This window comes from Pogonomyrmex barbatus, unplaced genomic scaffold (genome assembly GCF_055798465.1).
Source record: "Pogonomyrmex barbatus isolate J1 unplaced genomic scaffold, ASM5579846v1 scaffold14, whole genome shotgun sequence".
Lineage (NCBI taxonomy): Eukaryota > Metazoa > Arthropoda > Insecta > Hymenoptera > Formicidae > Pogonomyrmex > Pogonomyrmex barbatus.
Window position 1 is genome coordinate 446,422 of NW_028297110.1, and position 17,883 is coordinate 464,304.

Below are 17,883 nucleotides of genomic sequence, written 5' to 3' on the forward strand. Positions count from 1 at the left end.
CTTGGCTTAATAAACTTGTCGAGATTTTATGAATGCGGCCATCGTGTCGCTGTAAATCAAGCAGCCTGCGTGCGAAGTCAATTAATTGCCGACGATCGCTACATGCACGCTCCTCTCGTGACTCTTGTGCTGTGAAATAACCAGTCGATGAATGACACTTTGTTGGAATGAATCAATATTGATAAAACGAGTCTGCGATAATTTTCTCCACCCGCAACTGTTTACTTGTATAAAAGAAAAAGAATTTATCTCTAAATTATTTTGATATTTCTTTTCTGCTAATTCTTCTTTCTTTGACCATCTTTAGATATCATTTTATATTCTTATTTAACATTTTTTATACAAAATTGAAACAAATATAGAATATGATTATACGAGATTATATACCGTGTTCAAATTATATGTCGCACATCGATACTCAAAAATTGCGACTTTCGATTTTTTTCCGGGCAAATGGTTCAATGTCCATTTTTAACAAGGGGAGTCTAAAACAACGGCGTGTGCACCATTCAAACGTTTCAGCATCCCCAAGCTTGAGTGCGAGGGTGCAAGATCCTTTTACCACGATGATGCAAATCCACCCGCGTTCCCTTCATGAAATTCACCATACGGCTGTCCCCTTTGAATCATGAAATCGATGTACAAGGTGTATGAGAAAATGTGTTACGATCGTAAAGATTTTAGCAAATTCTGTTCGTTAGAAATTTCTCAATATTACAATATTAAATATGTTGATAATTGAGTATCGAAGATTTTCTTAAAATTAATTATATTTACCTAAAATTAATCGAGAATTAAAATTTTAATATTTTTATTTCTAAAATTTAAATTTTAAGTCAAAATTGTTTGATCCTTAATTTTTTATCTACAGCTAGAATTTTTTTTTATAGTGAAATAATTGCTAAACTTATCTTTAGTTTCTGATGTTTGTAGTTTAGAAGAAAGAGAAAATGCTGAAATCTAATGGAACACCCGATATAATACTTTGGTGTTTCGTGCAATAAATGGCCCTTTGTTCTTATAGCTCGTAATGCAAGAGAGTTGGCAGTTTTGGTTAGGTTGGAATATAAATGATCGTTCAAATGAAATTTTCGGAATATTTAGATTCTTAGGTTTCGAGGCCATCTGATATTCTCAAGAGTGAGTCTCATTAGTGAAGACTTTTTAGTTCCATTACTTGATTAAATTTTCAAATTTTCTTAAATTCAACGAAATTTTTTCAATTGAAATCTTTGTTAAATATTTTATCAAGAAATAAATTATTGACAAATAGTATAAATTTCTTTAGTTACTATATTTTTTTTCCTAGCCCACTAATAGATTTCGACAAATGCCACTATGAAGAAGAAAACACACGTGGATCTCTGTTACATCGATCCGCAAAATTGTATCTCCGCTTATCCGACCTTTATTTCCTTTGTCACAACGATTAATCAATCGACGAATTTATATACTGAGATTGCTTTCGCTGAGATTGCAGTTGCTATCGCGTGTGAAATCGCGCGCAGTTATAGTGACAGTAGTGGATTTTCATTACACTATTCCGGTTTTCGCCCCATTTCTCAATATCGTGTGGGTTATCGTTGATTGCTATACTGATTGAACACGATCATTGAACTTGATTATTCCAACTTTGTCATCTTAACTCTTTTACTTCAAGATATTATTAAATAGTAACATATGACTAAAATTTATGACAGTACATTTATTACAGTATAAGATTTTCCGCAATTACTGTACAATACTTAATTAGTTAATTAAGATTAGTCAAATCGTAGATAATTAATTAAATATTCGAATCAAATTAAAAAAGTTCATAAATATAAATATGTTAATCGTTGTTTTAAAAATATGGACTGGAAAAATTGCTATTTATTTGTTATTTACTGATATAATCTATCTATCATGTTTTAAAAAGTAATTTTATTAAATGTTAAACGTTAATGTTTTTAAAAGTAAATTTATCATTTACACATCTATTTTTATTTTATGTAATTCATATATTTGTGTTGCATATAATATATTTAAATATTTCTACTAAACATCATCTTCATCATGATGCACCGTCGGGCGACTTTATGTTTTATCAAATGCAATTAATGTTAATAACATTATGTTGATTTTACTACTTAATGCAATGCAAAATATGCGGGTTGATTATATTACATATTATACGTACATCTTACAAAAGTTTATATTCAGCATTCGTGAGAATCAAATCAAATTATAATCGCGTTTGTAGAGGGTTTAAAATATCATCTCGTTTAAACTCAGCGAGGAATTCTGCGACAACAAAGCTAGATGTTTTGAAACGATTTCTTTTCACTTTTTTATATATAAAAAAATACGTCCCACTATTTTTGTCGTTAACAAAATCATTACTATATTAAATATCTCTTGTATGCTTAATTCGTCATTTGGTATAATATTGTTCGATATTCAATTTCGCCGATTCATGCATAATTTGCTCTATAACGCGACCTTTATCGAGATTTATCATTTAATATTATAACGGTGGCGGTGTACCATTTGAATTATCTAGAAATCCCGGAATATATAACTCGTGTCGGATTTTGTTGGGCAAGACCGTTGCCAATTTGTCAAAGGAGAAATATCTTTTTTTATCAAGTGCGAATTCGCGGTGACACTTAGGCATACGATATTCAACTCGATGGGTCTTCTCTACCATTAATTCCGCGGGCACGGTATTGAGTTTTACCCGGCCGGATATGAGAAACGTTTCCGCGTCTAAATGTCAGAGGTCACGATTGCACGGCACTGCGGCATTGCACTGCGCGCGCCCGTTTCGCAGAAATTTCCAAAATACCTCGATGTGGATTAATCTTTGCATCGTGTTAATTACACGTTAATCTCACGAAGGTGTTACAACATCCTTGTTCTCGTAAGCATGTCTGAAAAGGTTTACTAATTTGCGTGCGTGAAAAAAGAGAAAATCGATATAAAAATATATAAAAATTCTATTTTTCCTTATTCTATCTTATAGAAAACAATAATTCATTTTAAATGATAAATTTTTCTTTTGAGCCTAAGCGCTTTCTGAAAAAAATATTTCGGAAAATTGATTATATTATTTAAAACAAATCACTTTGTATAAATAAAAATTTTGTAAATATAATCTCTTTTTGAAAATGAAAGATTAGATAAATGTTTGTTTATGCCATTGAAACAGAGTATTGATAATACGTATCTCGGCGCGATTTATTTCCGAAGCAAAAGTTTGACGACGGTTTCAAGTTAATGGATTACAAGTTATATTGCAGTTCAAATATAGAAACATCTTCGGAATTGGAATGTCTGGTATCATTTCACAACTCGGAGATAGAAAGATGTCGTCGAGGATTTCCATTTATCTTTCCATCTCGTTTGCTTTCTCGTGCATACAACGACATTGATTGTTTCAGATTGTTTGAAATATAGATGTGAGAGTCGAAATTCTTGCATGTTGGCACTCTCTATATCTCTATATCTCTCTGGCACTTATTTGTATATTCCAAATGTGTCTTAAATTCCTCATCCGCGAAATTCAACGATACAACTGTCTCGAAACTTGCTCTGATAATTACAAGAGCGTGGTTTCACTTCTATCGCTTAATATTACTCTCTCAGTTTGTCACAGAAAACGCTCGCAATTACTCTTCTCCGACTTTAGTGGCTTTCAGATTTATTGCAAAGGACAAAAAGGAAATACTATAAAATTAAGATTTTTATGTGGATATTTAAAAGTGACACTATTCGGTAATGGATAATAAAGGGACTATATTAACGTTGCATTTTTGCCTATAGATTGGCATCCTGATTTCACAGGATTATCGAGAACGTTTCTCAAGAATGAAGAGCAGACGTTACGGCATTTATATCTCTCTTTATATGATCGACGCACAAGAGACATTATCGAGCGTATTGTCCTTCCCCTGAAAAAATTACGAGAAGATTATGGTAACTGATATAATTAACCGTGATAAAAAAAAAATCTCTAATCTGGATTGAAATTATAAATCGATGTACAAGAATTGTCAAAAATTCTTGAAATAAAAAGACTATAAATAATTCAAAAAAGATAAAATTATCAAAGAGTAGGAAAGAAACGACATTATAGAAATTAAATTAAAAATTATCATTCGACAAACTAACGATAGACTTGCGGAAATCTTTTCGATATAAAATACATAATTAGATTTTCAACTAAATTCGATGTGACTCGGTAACGAATAAGCTTCGAGATAGAATTAAAATAGTAATTTTATGTTGAAATAGATTTTTGTGAGATACGATAATGTAACATCTTGTTGAAAGCAACTAAAGCCACTAAACTAAATGTTAGCTCATGGATTACTCACGTTTTTCTGCAAGTCAACTGCGCGAACGTCAAGTTTTTTCATTACGTCACTATTCAGCTACTCTCCTGAAATTCTTTTTTATGCATTGTCAATTAAAATAACACTGATTTCCCCATAGTTTTATATTCCTAACGTTACAATTTAGTTTTAATTCTTCTTTAATTTAAATTTTCGGAAACGATTATGCTTTGGCATTCCCTTTATCATTGCTATATCTTTATTATATCATAATAGAGATATATTATTGTAATTATAATATTTTCTTACATTTTTATATCACATATATATTTTTTAATAATTTAATACTGAATTTATAATCTCATTTGTCTTAAACGATTCCTTTATGAATATGGTAATTTAAAGTATGGTAATGTAATTAATCTGGATGTATCTGGATGTATATAGACGCGTTTGTCTGGTTCTATATGTAGCTGAATTGCTCTCTGTGTAACCGAATGTGTTATCCGTAACATATATAATTCGTATCGTACACGTTCTCTTGCTTTTCACAACGGCACTTTGGGAGTCAATATACAATAGAGCTACACTGTAGCGTGCATAAAATCAACGTTGAATGGAGAATATTAGGATATTGTCAACATTGTATTCTCCATTGATATCTCAAACAAATTTATTAAGCGACTACCTATTTAAATAGCAAATCGCGAATTGGATAAAAATTACATAATGTAATACGATAATATTACATAGAATGCTGCGTAAGAATTGCTGCAGTACGAATTTTTCTGCATTATATTTTCTTTAATATGTCTATGATGGTTATCGCGTGTTTAAAAATATGATAATGTTTTTTTTTCTTAAAGATAATTTTATCTTTAAGGTTTTCTATTCAGGTATTCTATTAAGCTATTCTATTAAGGTTTTCAAATGCAATATATAAATATATTGAAGATAGATATATTATTAAAATATATTAGAATATATTATTAAAATTATTTTGCATTTAAAGAGGAATGGATTTCTCTTCTAAAGGGTTTTACAAGTTTGTTGCGTAAAGTACTCAAACCAGTATTGCGTAATTGCGTAAATTGGCATCCCTCGAAGTTCGAAGGGTGTGAAGTAAGGCGAGACCATAAGAACGATCGAAAGCCACAATGTAAATGTCAAGAAAATTGTCGGAATACAAGTCGTCGGTAAAATGTAAAGTTTCTGATTGTCGCAATTTCATTCACACGTCGTTCGCAGGCAAGACGCAGTTTATGTTATATAGCATAAAAGACTCTCTCGTAATATAATTTCAGATATATCTTATATAATAACATATAAATTTTTTATTTTACTCTTATTTATATAAAAAAAAAATGTTTCTTCGTTTACTTTTAACGATTCTCTGCACTTTAAGAGAAGAAATATTGGCATATCTTATTTGTACTTTTTCTCGATTTTTTTGTCACTCTTTTTAATGTTTCTATTTGTTTTTTTTTGGTATTTGTATTTGCGGCGTTCGTTCTGTCGTAAACTCGCTTTTAACAGATCATCTATTTTTAGCACGAAAAGGAGAGTAGGATGCTCTTGTTATATGAGATACTTTTATTACTCTTACCATCGGATAAGAATTAGACCTTTGCAAAAAAAAGGCTAAGTGAAATAGAGTTCAGAAAAATACCCATGACACCCTTAATTCGTCTCGATAGGGTCGCAAAGAGCAAGAATTGTTTTTGAATTTTCCTCGAGCTGTCTTGTCTCGAATCTAGAAGAGGCGAGGAACGACACAGCCCGTGATGGAAACGGCAGAAAAGCCGGCTACAAGGTAAATCGATACGAAACCACTACACAGCAACATCCAACGCTCCGACCCTTTGCCTCGTGTCTGCTATCTCTCGTTCGCTCACAGCATTTCCTCTTCTTTCTTTAACTCCCCCTTCCTGCTCGATTTTTCAATCTCTCTCGTTCTCTCTTTGTCTCACTCCACTTTGGATCTCTTTAATCACATTATGGTTTATCCGCCACCTTACGAGACACGTGCCACATTTCGGCATGGTCGTGGTTGCAGAGATTTGAGAGCCACGTTCTGCTATATTCAACGATAACATTTTCGGATATATATATATATATATATATATATATATATATTTTTGTACCAAATATATATATATATATATTTGGTACAAAATTTCACATATTTGAAATTATGAAAAAAATTGTTATTAAGGAATAAAATAATTTAAATTTAATGTACGACATGCATTATATCGCAGGATATATATTCGTAATTATACGTAAAAATATAATAGGATTTTTTTTGTATATAAATACAAATAAAAAAAATTCAACTTGAAATTTTTTAATATCTGAATATACTCCACAGCTGTTAAACCAATATTTATCTGTAGATCTTTTAAAATAGGCTTTGAAAAGTGCAGTCGGTTCCCTCCCGGTATTTAAACGACCTCAGGAAGAAATATTTTACGTGTCGAAGAGAACACGTCTCTTGGGTAATACGTGTCTCGCACGTGTCAACGAGACACTCTGTCCGGGACTTGTTCGCTGACCGAACATCATACCGCATAGTGCTGCATAGTTCAAAATGACATAAAATATAATCACACGGTATATACAGTATCGTTCAATTTGAAAGAATTGCTATTATCTTGGCAGACATTCTTGGAAAAAAAAGAAATAATTGAATTGAACTTGGGAGAGATCTTCTCCGTGAGTATTTTACATCGATTCTTGTTTAGAAGTCTATGTCATTATCGGTAATGCTACTTTTACTCTAATATTATCAGTATATGAAATCCTTTCTTTAAATATTCACTGTACGTAACTTAATTATTTATTCGTCGAAATATAATTTTAAATTATATATATTATTATATCGATATAAAGATTCTTATCATTGTTAAATTTCTGATAATAAATAAAAAGTTGATCAGATATACTTTTAATCGACGCTTAAACAGAGAGTTAACATATAATTATGAATAATCTATCTTTCGAGTTTGCTCGACACAAACGGGTTAAAATAAAATTTATTTTATCAATATCTGCGGGGAATATGCAAGCCAGAGTACTTTTTTTTTTTAAATGGAATTGATTTCCATGAAATTAATTTTCTTTACGATTTCCTGGCGGCTTTCCGATGGTGTTTGACAAAAAACATCGTGTCGAAGATCATTTGTTTGGTGTTCGCTAAATGGAGCTTCCAGTTGATCAAACCGTTTGAAAGCTTCTCGATGCAGTTCCATGCGGTTGCATTCATCTCACGGTCCATCGAAAGTCCCGAACATTCCTATGTAAAGTGTGTGCCATAAGGGTGATCTATCTATTGCTGTATGCAACAAAAGACTGCGGTCCGCAAAGTTTGAATGTGCAAACTTTCACAATGTCAACATTCACGAAAGGTTGTTTCGCCTTTGTCCATCTATCAGTCGATCGCCGATGATGTAATTGAAAGCGTACTCTGATTATTAATGTCAATGATGAATTCGATATATCCCATCATCATTAGATAATGGGTTACATAATAGCAAAGGTTATCTAATGATCGATGGTCTTTGCTCAAAGATAAGGGATAAGGGATATTCGATCCCTTTAGAGACATTGAAAAATATTTATGAAAATATTTATTAATTACTTTTTCTTTCTCTCATCTTTATAATTTTGCTTTTTATATATAATTCATTCTCGCATGTCGAATGTCTTATAACAATGAAATTGTTTAGTGTTACATAATCTGATGAGAGATGATGGTGTTACATAAGTATTAACTTCTTAAGATATATAAAATAGAAATATACATATGTGCGTTTAAAGATTACAGTTTAAATCACTGATATATTAACATAATAATATAATTTCGCGGGGGCATTTTTCCTAAAGAATCCCATCTTTATTTAAGAATTAAATTGAGATGTATTTATCTCATAAATTCCATCCAAATTTAAAGGGATTTTTTAATGGATTCGCAGGTTGACAGTGCTGGGCGTTCTACTGGGGATTCTCGAGTGGGATCGTAGCGATACTTGTATCCTTCTCCTGTGGGCGTATGTGATCGGATATGTGATTCTTTTCGTGGTCTGCATGGCGGTAGAATTCTCCATTTGCTGCCTGGCGACGAGGGGTAGCATCCTAGATACAGCAGCGAGGGCGCCAATGCAGTACATCCTTTACCTCCGACTGTGTGAGTATCTTACACCCTAACCCGCTGTTAACTCACGTTATACCTCGATCGAACCTCGACAAATAGAATAAAAAGGATAAAACCACTGTTTCAGGAGCGATTGCGTTTGGCTTTGCCAGACTGCATACATTTTTAATGATTTTATTTCACGTCATCTCTATTTTTACGATTCTTTTTCTCTGTAATAAAAGAATCGCGTTGTATGAAAAGAAAAAATTTTTTTGCAGAAATACTTTGTTATATTTCGTGTGATACGGATCTTTTTTTTTAATCGTTCGCGATCAGTATCCATTCCCGATATACTGATGTTGCTGTCGGCAATATTATTAAACTTCTATGGACCAATATTGAGAGACTGTCAACATAAAACGTATTGATGAAATGGTTTGATGACAATCATAATATTTGTCATGTTACGCGTGGGGTAATATTCTCTATCGTGTCATGTATCACAACACGTTTTAATTTTTTTTCTACTAGCACTTTTTCACTCGAATTCTAATTTTATATCCGAATATTTTTCGTTTTTTGATATTTCCACCAGTTTGGGCTCGTTACGAGACGAGAATTGTTTCGACTTATATATGTTAAAATACGCAATGCCCCGGCTTTTACTTCAAGCACTTTTCTACACTCCATAAATTTATTTTTCATTGCGATATCGTTAAATTGCGCGGGGTCGACGCAAAATGAATTCGCGATTCAATTATAATTTAACGTCGCTGGTGTAAATATAGTAACGAGATATTAAGTTTGGAGAATTCAATTTATCGGCCAATTATCTTTCTCCGTTTTTCAGGATACATTTTATTTATAATATATATAATATGTATTCTATATATCCTGTGTCAATATTTTATTTATAATTCTTTTGCGTATTTAGCGTTTATCTTAGTATAAATTCATTAAATCGAGAATAATATTATAGTTACTTTTATTTCTAATCTTATACATATTTTGGACAGATATTTAATTAAATTTTAATAAAATTGATTAGCTTGTTTGTAAAAGCGTTTTAGACAATTAAACTTTTCGTGATTAAAGTTTTGCTCGAGGAATGTTTGAACCATTAGCATTTTTTTTCTCTGCCTTCTGTCTGTCTCATCAAGATTCGACACGATGACGCAAGTCTACTCGCTAGAATTTCGAATCCATTATTATTAATCTTATGCAGAGATTCGAAAACATTCTTAGACCGACAACCGCGGTTAAAGCCGTGTGTCGCAACTGGGTCAACTTGTGTTTGTTCGTTGCGGAAACGCGCTCGCCGCCCCGCCCCCTCGCGCGTGTCCGCTTCGAAAAGCAGACGCCGATACGCGCTATTGTAAGCTCTACGACGTAAGCTTTTGTAAGTCATATGTCATCGATCGCTTCAATCTTTCTGTCCAACGTGATGCCAACACGTGACAGACGTACTTCCTCATTATTGTAAGAAAGCTTTTGCGTAAACTCAAACAGAAAAACGACAGATAATAGGGAGAGATAACGTTTCAAAGGATTTTCTTTGCAACCCTCTCTTCGACTTTTTTTTATTTAAAAAATTCTTTTGCGTATCGACTAATTAAAAATGTTACTTTGCTCGGATTGCACTGCGGATTGAAATAGAGAAGAGAATAAAATTATGACGACTACGATTACGATAGGGTTTTATTTCCAGTCTTGGTACTGGTGGAAACCGGATGGCTGTGCGCAGGTGTTTCTTGGTTAGCGCATTATTATCAAACTTGTCCAGTGGACCAAGCTAAGGACGTTATGTTGGGTAAGTTTTACATTTGAGAGCTGCGTTTTTTCATAGCGTATTTAAAAATTTATATATTAACTGTCTGTAGATAGGGCTATATACTACATAAATTATTAACAATGTTAGGTACTATATGTATGTCATTGTGAGACAATATGAAACTCTACAATGAAACTCTACAAACTTTCTCTACAAACTGAATAGTTAACACATATTTGACATAATTTATACCAGAGAAAGAAAATATGTAAGAAAGGTTAAATAATTCGTGCATTTAATATTTTCTTGTAAAAATAAATTTGAAAATATTTAATAATAAAATAGATTAAAAAAATTCTCTCAAAATGAATCAACGAATGTATCATCATTGACTTATTATTGTCAATTAATTTAAAAATATAGACATATTACAATTTGCAAAAGATTTAATCTCACTCATTAGTTTATAAAATTGAATGTTTAACTGTTAATCAAATACATAGCAAAATGTGAAATCTATTTGGATTATGTCATGAACAGGTTTGGTGATATCGAACTGGTGCCTGCTCGCATTGATGATGGTGACTATCTGGTGCACGTACGATGCCGCTGGCAGATCCTGGGTGAAAATGAAAAAGTATCAGCGCAGTATGAGGGAGGCGGAATCAAGGGGTGCAAGATTACATTACAAGCGCAGCGGCAGCAGAAGTCGAAATTGGCGACAACGGTAAGTCATCTTGTATACAAATCTGTAATTTCTTCTTTACATTTTCAACATTTATTCATCGTAGGTATAAAGTAATTCTTTTTTCATTTTTCTTTACAATGTTCTATTTGCATTTTTAGGCGCATCGTAATTGCAAATTATATATAATGTTGAGCGTTCTACATTCTTGTATTTCTGAAAAGAGACAGAAACTATCTCGAGCTCACACATTTGTATATCTTGTTATATCTTATATATATAATATACTTTTTATTACAAATAAAACTCTAGAAAGCGAGCAAAATCCGACAGAATGAAATTACTTCTTGGAAAATACTATTTAGAAAATATGCTCCTATTTTTAAATGTGTCTGAGTTGAGCCGTTTTTTCACCGTGACGTATCGTGGGTCCATTTTACGTTCCATCATTGTGAAATTTCTTTCGTGTAGTTTTTTATGACAGTTCGTATTTATGCATTGGCATCTTCGGCAAGTATCATTCTAAACATTCTAAACAGTTAGCAGTTTATATCTCATGTTGCAGAAAAGTCATACGTGCCTACCAGGACAGCTGGGATAATAGATGCAGATTGCTGTTTTGCTGTATGGGTAATTCCGATCGTAATCGAGTGAGTAGGAGGAAAAAAATTGATAGCAAATTTAAAATTGGTATTCGAAATAAGTTTTACATTTAATATAGAAATAAATCTAAAAACAAATCTTATAGAATTTGCTTCAAATAATATTATTTAAATATTAAATATTTAAAAGTGAATTTGAAAATAGATATTAATATGTCAAAAGCATTAGTAGTTTAGAAAATTTCTGTACATAATTTTCCGCGAAAACAAAATTAAATTATTAAATAATTTAATATATTTAGCACATTTTAATTTATGAAAACAAATCATGTTCTATGTAAAAATATTTAATTTTAAATTATAGAAAAATTAAAAGTTAAAAAAAGAACAGACTGGTTAATTTTACTGGAAAAGTGGAACTTATTTTGATTTTCAACAAGGAATTTTATCTTGTTCGCCGAATTTCATTTTGACAGAAAGAACGATGTGTTGCTGTTTGCAGAATTCGTTTGCTGACATTGCTCGATTGTTGAGCGACTTCTTTCGCGACTTGGATGTAGTACCATCGGATGTGGTAGCTGGATTGGTGTTGCTCAGGAAGTTTCAGAAGATCGAGCGTGAGTTAATAGTTAAGCAGCGCAAAAACGACACATACGAGTTCCTTTCGGGAGTGCCGGTCACTCCACGCACAAAGTTCCTGTCTCTGACGGAGGACGGTGACCTAGGCCATTTCCAGCTGGCTATTCATTACATGCATTTCGCCCTTGCTGCCTACGGTTGGCCCATGTTTCTCGTCGATTCCTCTACCGATCTCTGCCAATTATGCACTAGGTAACTTCGAGATTTAAAATTGTGTGTACATATATGTGTAACAAACTATGATGATTGGAATATTACAAATATTAGCATAAGACTTTTAATTTTGAACGAGGATTAAAAGCGATTTTTTGCAATATAAATTTATTTTAAAACATTTATATCGCAAACAAAATATTTTATAAAATAAAAAATATCCTATTTTTACATATAAATTTCTTTTATTTTTCATATCTCGGTTTATAACGATTGCTATAAAATTTGTCTTGTATATGTACAATCTTGTATATGTACGTTGCAAATTTTTAGTTTATTGCGATTTATAAGAAACTTATGAGAAAACTTTGATATAAAAAACATAATATATCATGACTGAAGAAACAGGAAGCAAGTAAGTATGAAAAGAAGAGTTAAAGTCAAAAATCAAGATATTGAGATATATTACACGGCGAAACGAAACGGTAACTTTGTGGAATAAAACAAAACAAATAGTATATATAATCGATTCTGAATCGTGAAAAGTTGTTAATTTAAAAAGTACTGTATACTCTTCGCTGTACTCTTCCATGTTATTCCCGCATATCGACAATAATCGATATCGACGATATGCCATGCATCTTTATATGCATTTGCGAACATATAATATTGATTTCCACTTATTCATGTTATTTATCTTGTCTTTTTCGCAGATTGCAATGTTGCTGTTGCTTTCCGTGCGGTAATCATCATGAGGACACGACGGTGATCGTCGAGGATAATTGCTGCCGGTGCAATTATGCCGCTCTGAGTAGAATGCTCGACTTGGGGGAGATCGAAGTCGTCTATGCAACCTTCCACGTCGACGTTGGAGAGACGCCGTTCTTCGTCGCGCTCGATTACACTAAGAGAAAGGTTTGTCGCCAAAGTGGTTTATCTCAAGTTATCGTTCGTTAATGGTAGAGCTGCCATTAGCCTCTTTAAACAAAAAGCCAAGATTTATTCTTTCTATCAGTATCGGATTAATTTCCGATGAAGGCAACTTCATCAGATATAAGATATTAATTTTTCCTAAAATTTCATTATTTTTTTTTTAATAGGAAAAAAATAACGAATGTTGTTTTTCATGAAATTTACATTAATATTTTTCTTATTTCTATCATGTTATTCTGCTTTATTTCTTGGTCTTTACATTTTCCTTTATTATTATTACTGATTTAACAATTTTCATATTTTCTTATTCTATTTGTTATTTTCTGTATTTTAATCGCACATTTCCTTTCCAAATATACACGTAGATCGTGATCAGTATACGAGGGACCTTAAGTATGAAGGACGTGCTAACAGACTTGAACGCTGAGGGCGAGGTGCTGCCTTTGTCGCCACCAAGGGAGGACTGGCTCGGACACAAGGGAATGGTGCAGGCCGCCGAATATATACGCAAGAAACTACAGGAGGAGGATATTATCGCGTGTGCTCGTGCAAAGGTAAGCATATTATGTGCAAATGAGTCACACTACATCGCTCGTTATCGAAATAGATGGCTCCGAAGTGGCTATCGCATCACATTACTTCGTTATTTGCTTCATAGTTGACAGAACAGAGAATATAAACGCAATTTTCTGTGTGTGTGTGTGTGTGTGTGTGTGTGTGTGTGTGTGTGTGTGTGTGTGTGTGTGTGTGTGTAAAAAAATTTATATAAAATTAAAAATTTTAATTAACATTTAATTCACATTAAAGGAACACAAAGTTATTTGTTTTGGTCTTTAATAACTTCGTCTTTTTTTTTACACAATAAAAATCACTTTTTCTCGTTGATTCCTCCTGAATATGCATTGTGAAAAAAATTTACTATCCAGGTCAGCCACACGCTTTTACTCGCGACGGAATGTGCTAGTAACCTTTTCGTCACGGATTTGTTGATTATTCAACGTCAACGTTTTGTTGAGTATTCATTTCGAGTCAATTAAATTTTTCATTTCCATGTGATATATAAACATACCATATGAATAAACAATTTAATTACGTATGTTCATTAAATATGATTTATCACGATATAAAAATTCATTGTCTGCGGTATAAAAGATACAAAAACAAAATTAAATATTTGTTTTAAATAATTCAAAATTATATAGTAATCCATGTTTAAGCTTTGTTTGGAAGTTAACTAATATAATTAAAATGCATATAACATAAAATGTGTATATTTTTATCAATTCTATTTTTTATATTTATTTCTTAATTTAAAAAACTTAATTTCTGAAGACACATCAATTATTCACGTTGAAATAATTGAGTCTTGTAATTGAATTTTCTTGGAGGTCCATATCCTAGGAATCATTTATTTGCCAAAAATAATTAAACAAATTGCTTAAACAAGTTTTTATCGAATTTCGCTATAGAATTCCTCCAGGGGTACACATCAATTCGGATTGATATTGGTGGGTCACTCATTGGGTGCTGGCACGGCTGCGATCCTCGCAATCTTGCTGAAACAGGATTACCCGGATCTAATGTGCTTCTCATTTGGGCCACCCGGTGGACTGTTGAGCATGCCTGCCCAACAGTACACGCAGGAATTCATTACCTCCGTGGTGGTTGGCAAGGATGTAGTACCGAGGATTGGGCTCCGACAAATGGAAAGTCTGAGGGCAGATCTCATCAACGCTATAAAGAGAAGCGTTGATCCTAAGGTACAAAAAAGAAACATTTTCAAGTTGAATCAATATTTGTCACGCTTTAATCAATAGTTGAGTGTCGGTTTCTCCGCAAATTATTCTAGTGGAAGACAATAGCGTGTTCAGTGATGTGCTGCGGCTGCGGCTCGACACCCACGTCCGCGGCCAACCTGGAGGCCGGTGGTTGTATCAGCGAATACCAACGAGACAAGGACCGGGCTCGCGCTCAGACCATCGTGCCCAGCGATTCTAGCATCGCTCTGACCCTGCACAGGCCCCTATATCCTCCAGGACGAATCATACACGTGGTGCGACATCATCCAAACAAGGGCGAGTGAGTATTAATTAATAATCCAATTTGTGTTTCTTTCCTGAATACCTGAAACAGGATTTCGAGTTACCTCGCAAAATTATTCGTTATCGCATTCAACTGCATCGATGGCAATGAGAACTCTACGCTCGTTTAAAATAACTCCTTACGATAGTAATAACGAATAAAAATTAAAATAATATTTTATTTAATATCTGGATAAGTTTTTAACTTTAACCATTTACTTTTTTTATTTAATATTATACATTAAATATGTTCTCTATTTTGGCATAAAATTATCTTTACAATATAAACAAGTATACTGAATCATTTTCTTTTTAACCTGTGCCGTCATGTCGGAAAAAATAAAAAGTTAATCGCGCCTGTATTTCTTTTTAGGCAGAAGTATGAAACGCGTTGGAGGTATGTCTATCAGACAGTTTGTACATTTTCAGGACTACTGCTCTGAGTTGTTGCATCTTGGAGATATGCCCGCATGTGTTTACTGGGCCCATATCCTATATTTATTACGTACGATGTTACCTCCTCTCGTTTTTCTCGTTTTATCAGAATTTCATTCCGTAATAGTTTTCACTTAAAATATTTCGAGAAAAATGTATATTCGTACGTATTGAAATTTTATTTTTTATATGAATCACTTATATATATATATATATATATATATATATATATATATATATATATATACTAAAAATTCTAATATTACAAAATTGCCGGCCTTATACAATAAAATTTGAATATATCATAATGTATAATTTAGTACTAGATTTTAAAGCAATATTGTTTGTATACTTAAAATCACAAGATAAGGATTGATTTAAAAGTTTATAACGCAATCTAATTTACAATGCGAAATAATTATTAAAAAAAAAGAACTTTTTTTTTCGAGAATTCATATACATTTTTCTTAAGATATACAATGCATGACTAGAATATTCCACGAATAATATTACATCAAGGAAAGCGGTTAGATAATTTTTTATAGCCTTGACATATCCATCATGATCCATCAAAATAGTTTTAATACTTATAGTTTCTGGATTACAGTGTTCTTACGTGGATTGAGCTGCATGCTTCCACTTTACATATAATCTTGCGTAGGAAATAAATTACCATATGATCGCATGACGTCTTGTTTTATCATGATAAAATTTATTTATTATGATAAAGTTTAAGGCAACAATATATAATCTAATACATAGTAGAAAAGGACTTCAACGGAAAATTGTGAAGATTTTATGAGATTTCCATTACTAAATAATAATGCATTTGTATGAATTTACGGAGTAGGAGATCTATAACTAACACCGAGGAAATTGTAGGTTCAAAACCAATTTTTCGTGTTGAATTTCAGACAAGTGTTGAGCAAGCGTGAACCGGTGTATCAGGCATTGTGGGCTGGTCCATGCGATTTCGACGAAGTGCTGATCAGCCCGGTGATGATACAGGACCACATGCCGGACAACATGCTGCGTGCGCTGAACAAGGTAAGACAGGATGCAAACATCGTGCGGCAGCAAATAAGGCGGTCGCAGGCACCGCTGAGCCGAACCCCGTCGGTGAAGCCGGGCCATTACGAGCCCTTAGAAGAAACCGCCGACGGGCCCGACGTCCCCAACGAGATGGTCCAGCGGGATCGGGTAACTAGAACCGCAGATCGGGTCGTTAATGGTGTTGATCGCACGTGCATTCGGCCAAGTATCGATTGCACGTCGATCGTTGTTGACGTGGAGGTGCACGAGCGTAAAGAGACGCTGCCAGAATCACATTGACAATTGAAGATTTATGACTCTCCACGAGTCGTACGCGAAAATGAAATGTCCCGCAAGTCGCGATTTTTGATTTGAACAAATCCTCTTCTTAATCTAGTATCTAAATTAGATTCGCGGGATTATTGTGTGTATCGAAAGATCACCATTCCTTCAATGATTTCAGACGTCTTCGATTAGAATATTTGATGAATGGGTCTTGTGCAAATTACGTATTAAATTATAGTTGTGGAGCTTATTTATTATTAGTAGAGCTTATTTATTATTGCAAACAAAAGAGAAACATCGAGGCATTTCTATACGTGATTATTTGTTCAACATGTCTGTCTCATATAGATTAGCGTAGAACGTAACTTTAGATTCGAATAGTTTCAAATAGTTTATCTAATGTAATTTATTATTATTTAGTGTAATCGTATTATTTGTGTTTTCATTATTTAGAGTGTTGTTTGCGACAAATGTATATTATTGTGCTTTAGAAACAAGGCAGTTGTACATATAATACGAATACACAACTCAGTGTAGAGATATTACATAAAAGTTCAATTAAATCTAGCAATACATATCTTAAAAAAGTGTTTCAAATGCAAATTGAATTAACAAATCCATTATATATTTACAACTCCTAGTAAATATTTTTAGATATTTTAATTTATTCTTTTTTCTCTTTAGAAAGATCAAATCTCGAGTAAAACGATGATTTTCATTATCAATTATTATCAATTTATGTGAAAAAATTTCTATAATTTTATATAAACTTGTTGAAAGGAAAATCGATCTTTTTTCATACTAGTCATTTAAAAT

The 17,883-nt window shown here is 32.8% G+C and overlaps 1 protein-coding gene across 15 annotated transcripts in view; it reads left to right on the forward strand.

The window, feature by feature from the left end:
- inaE (inactivation no afterpotential E) overlaps positions 1–17,883 on the forward strand; it is a 38,683-nt gene that overhangs the window by 13,372 nt on the left and 7,428 nt on the right. For 8 of the 15 annotated variants that reach the window (XM_089072923.1, XM_089072924.1, XM_089072921.1 and 5 more), the window contains exons 3-13: positions 8,291–8,502; positions 10,160–10,261; positions 10,763–10,949; positions 11,473–11,557; positions 12,012–12,340; positions 13,015–13,216; positions 13,600–13,788; positions 14,704–14,994; positions 15,084–15,313; positions 15,689–15,712; positions 16,665–16,950. In XM_089072923.1, coding sequence (XP_088929049.1) covers positions 8,291–8,502; positions 10,160–10,261; positions 10,763–10,949; positions 11,473–11,557; positions 12,012–12,340; positions 13,015–13,216; positions 13,600–13,788; positions 14,704–14,994; positions 15,084–15,313; positions 15,689–15,712; positions 16,665–16,950 — 2,137 coding nt within the window. The remainder of the gene's footprint in view (positions 1–8,290; positions 8,503–10,159; positions 10,262–10,762; positions 10,950–11,472; positions 11,558–12,011; positions 12,341–13,014; positions 13,217–13,599; positions 13,789–14,703; positions 14,995–15,083; positions 15,314–15,688; positions 15,713–16,664; positions 16,951–17,883) is intronic. The other 7 variants (XM_011635269.2, XM_089072928.1, XM_011635265.3 and 4 more) reach the window with 3 other exon arrangements.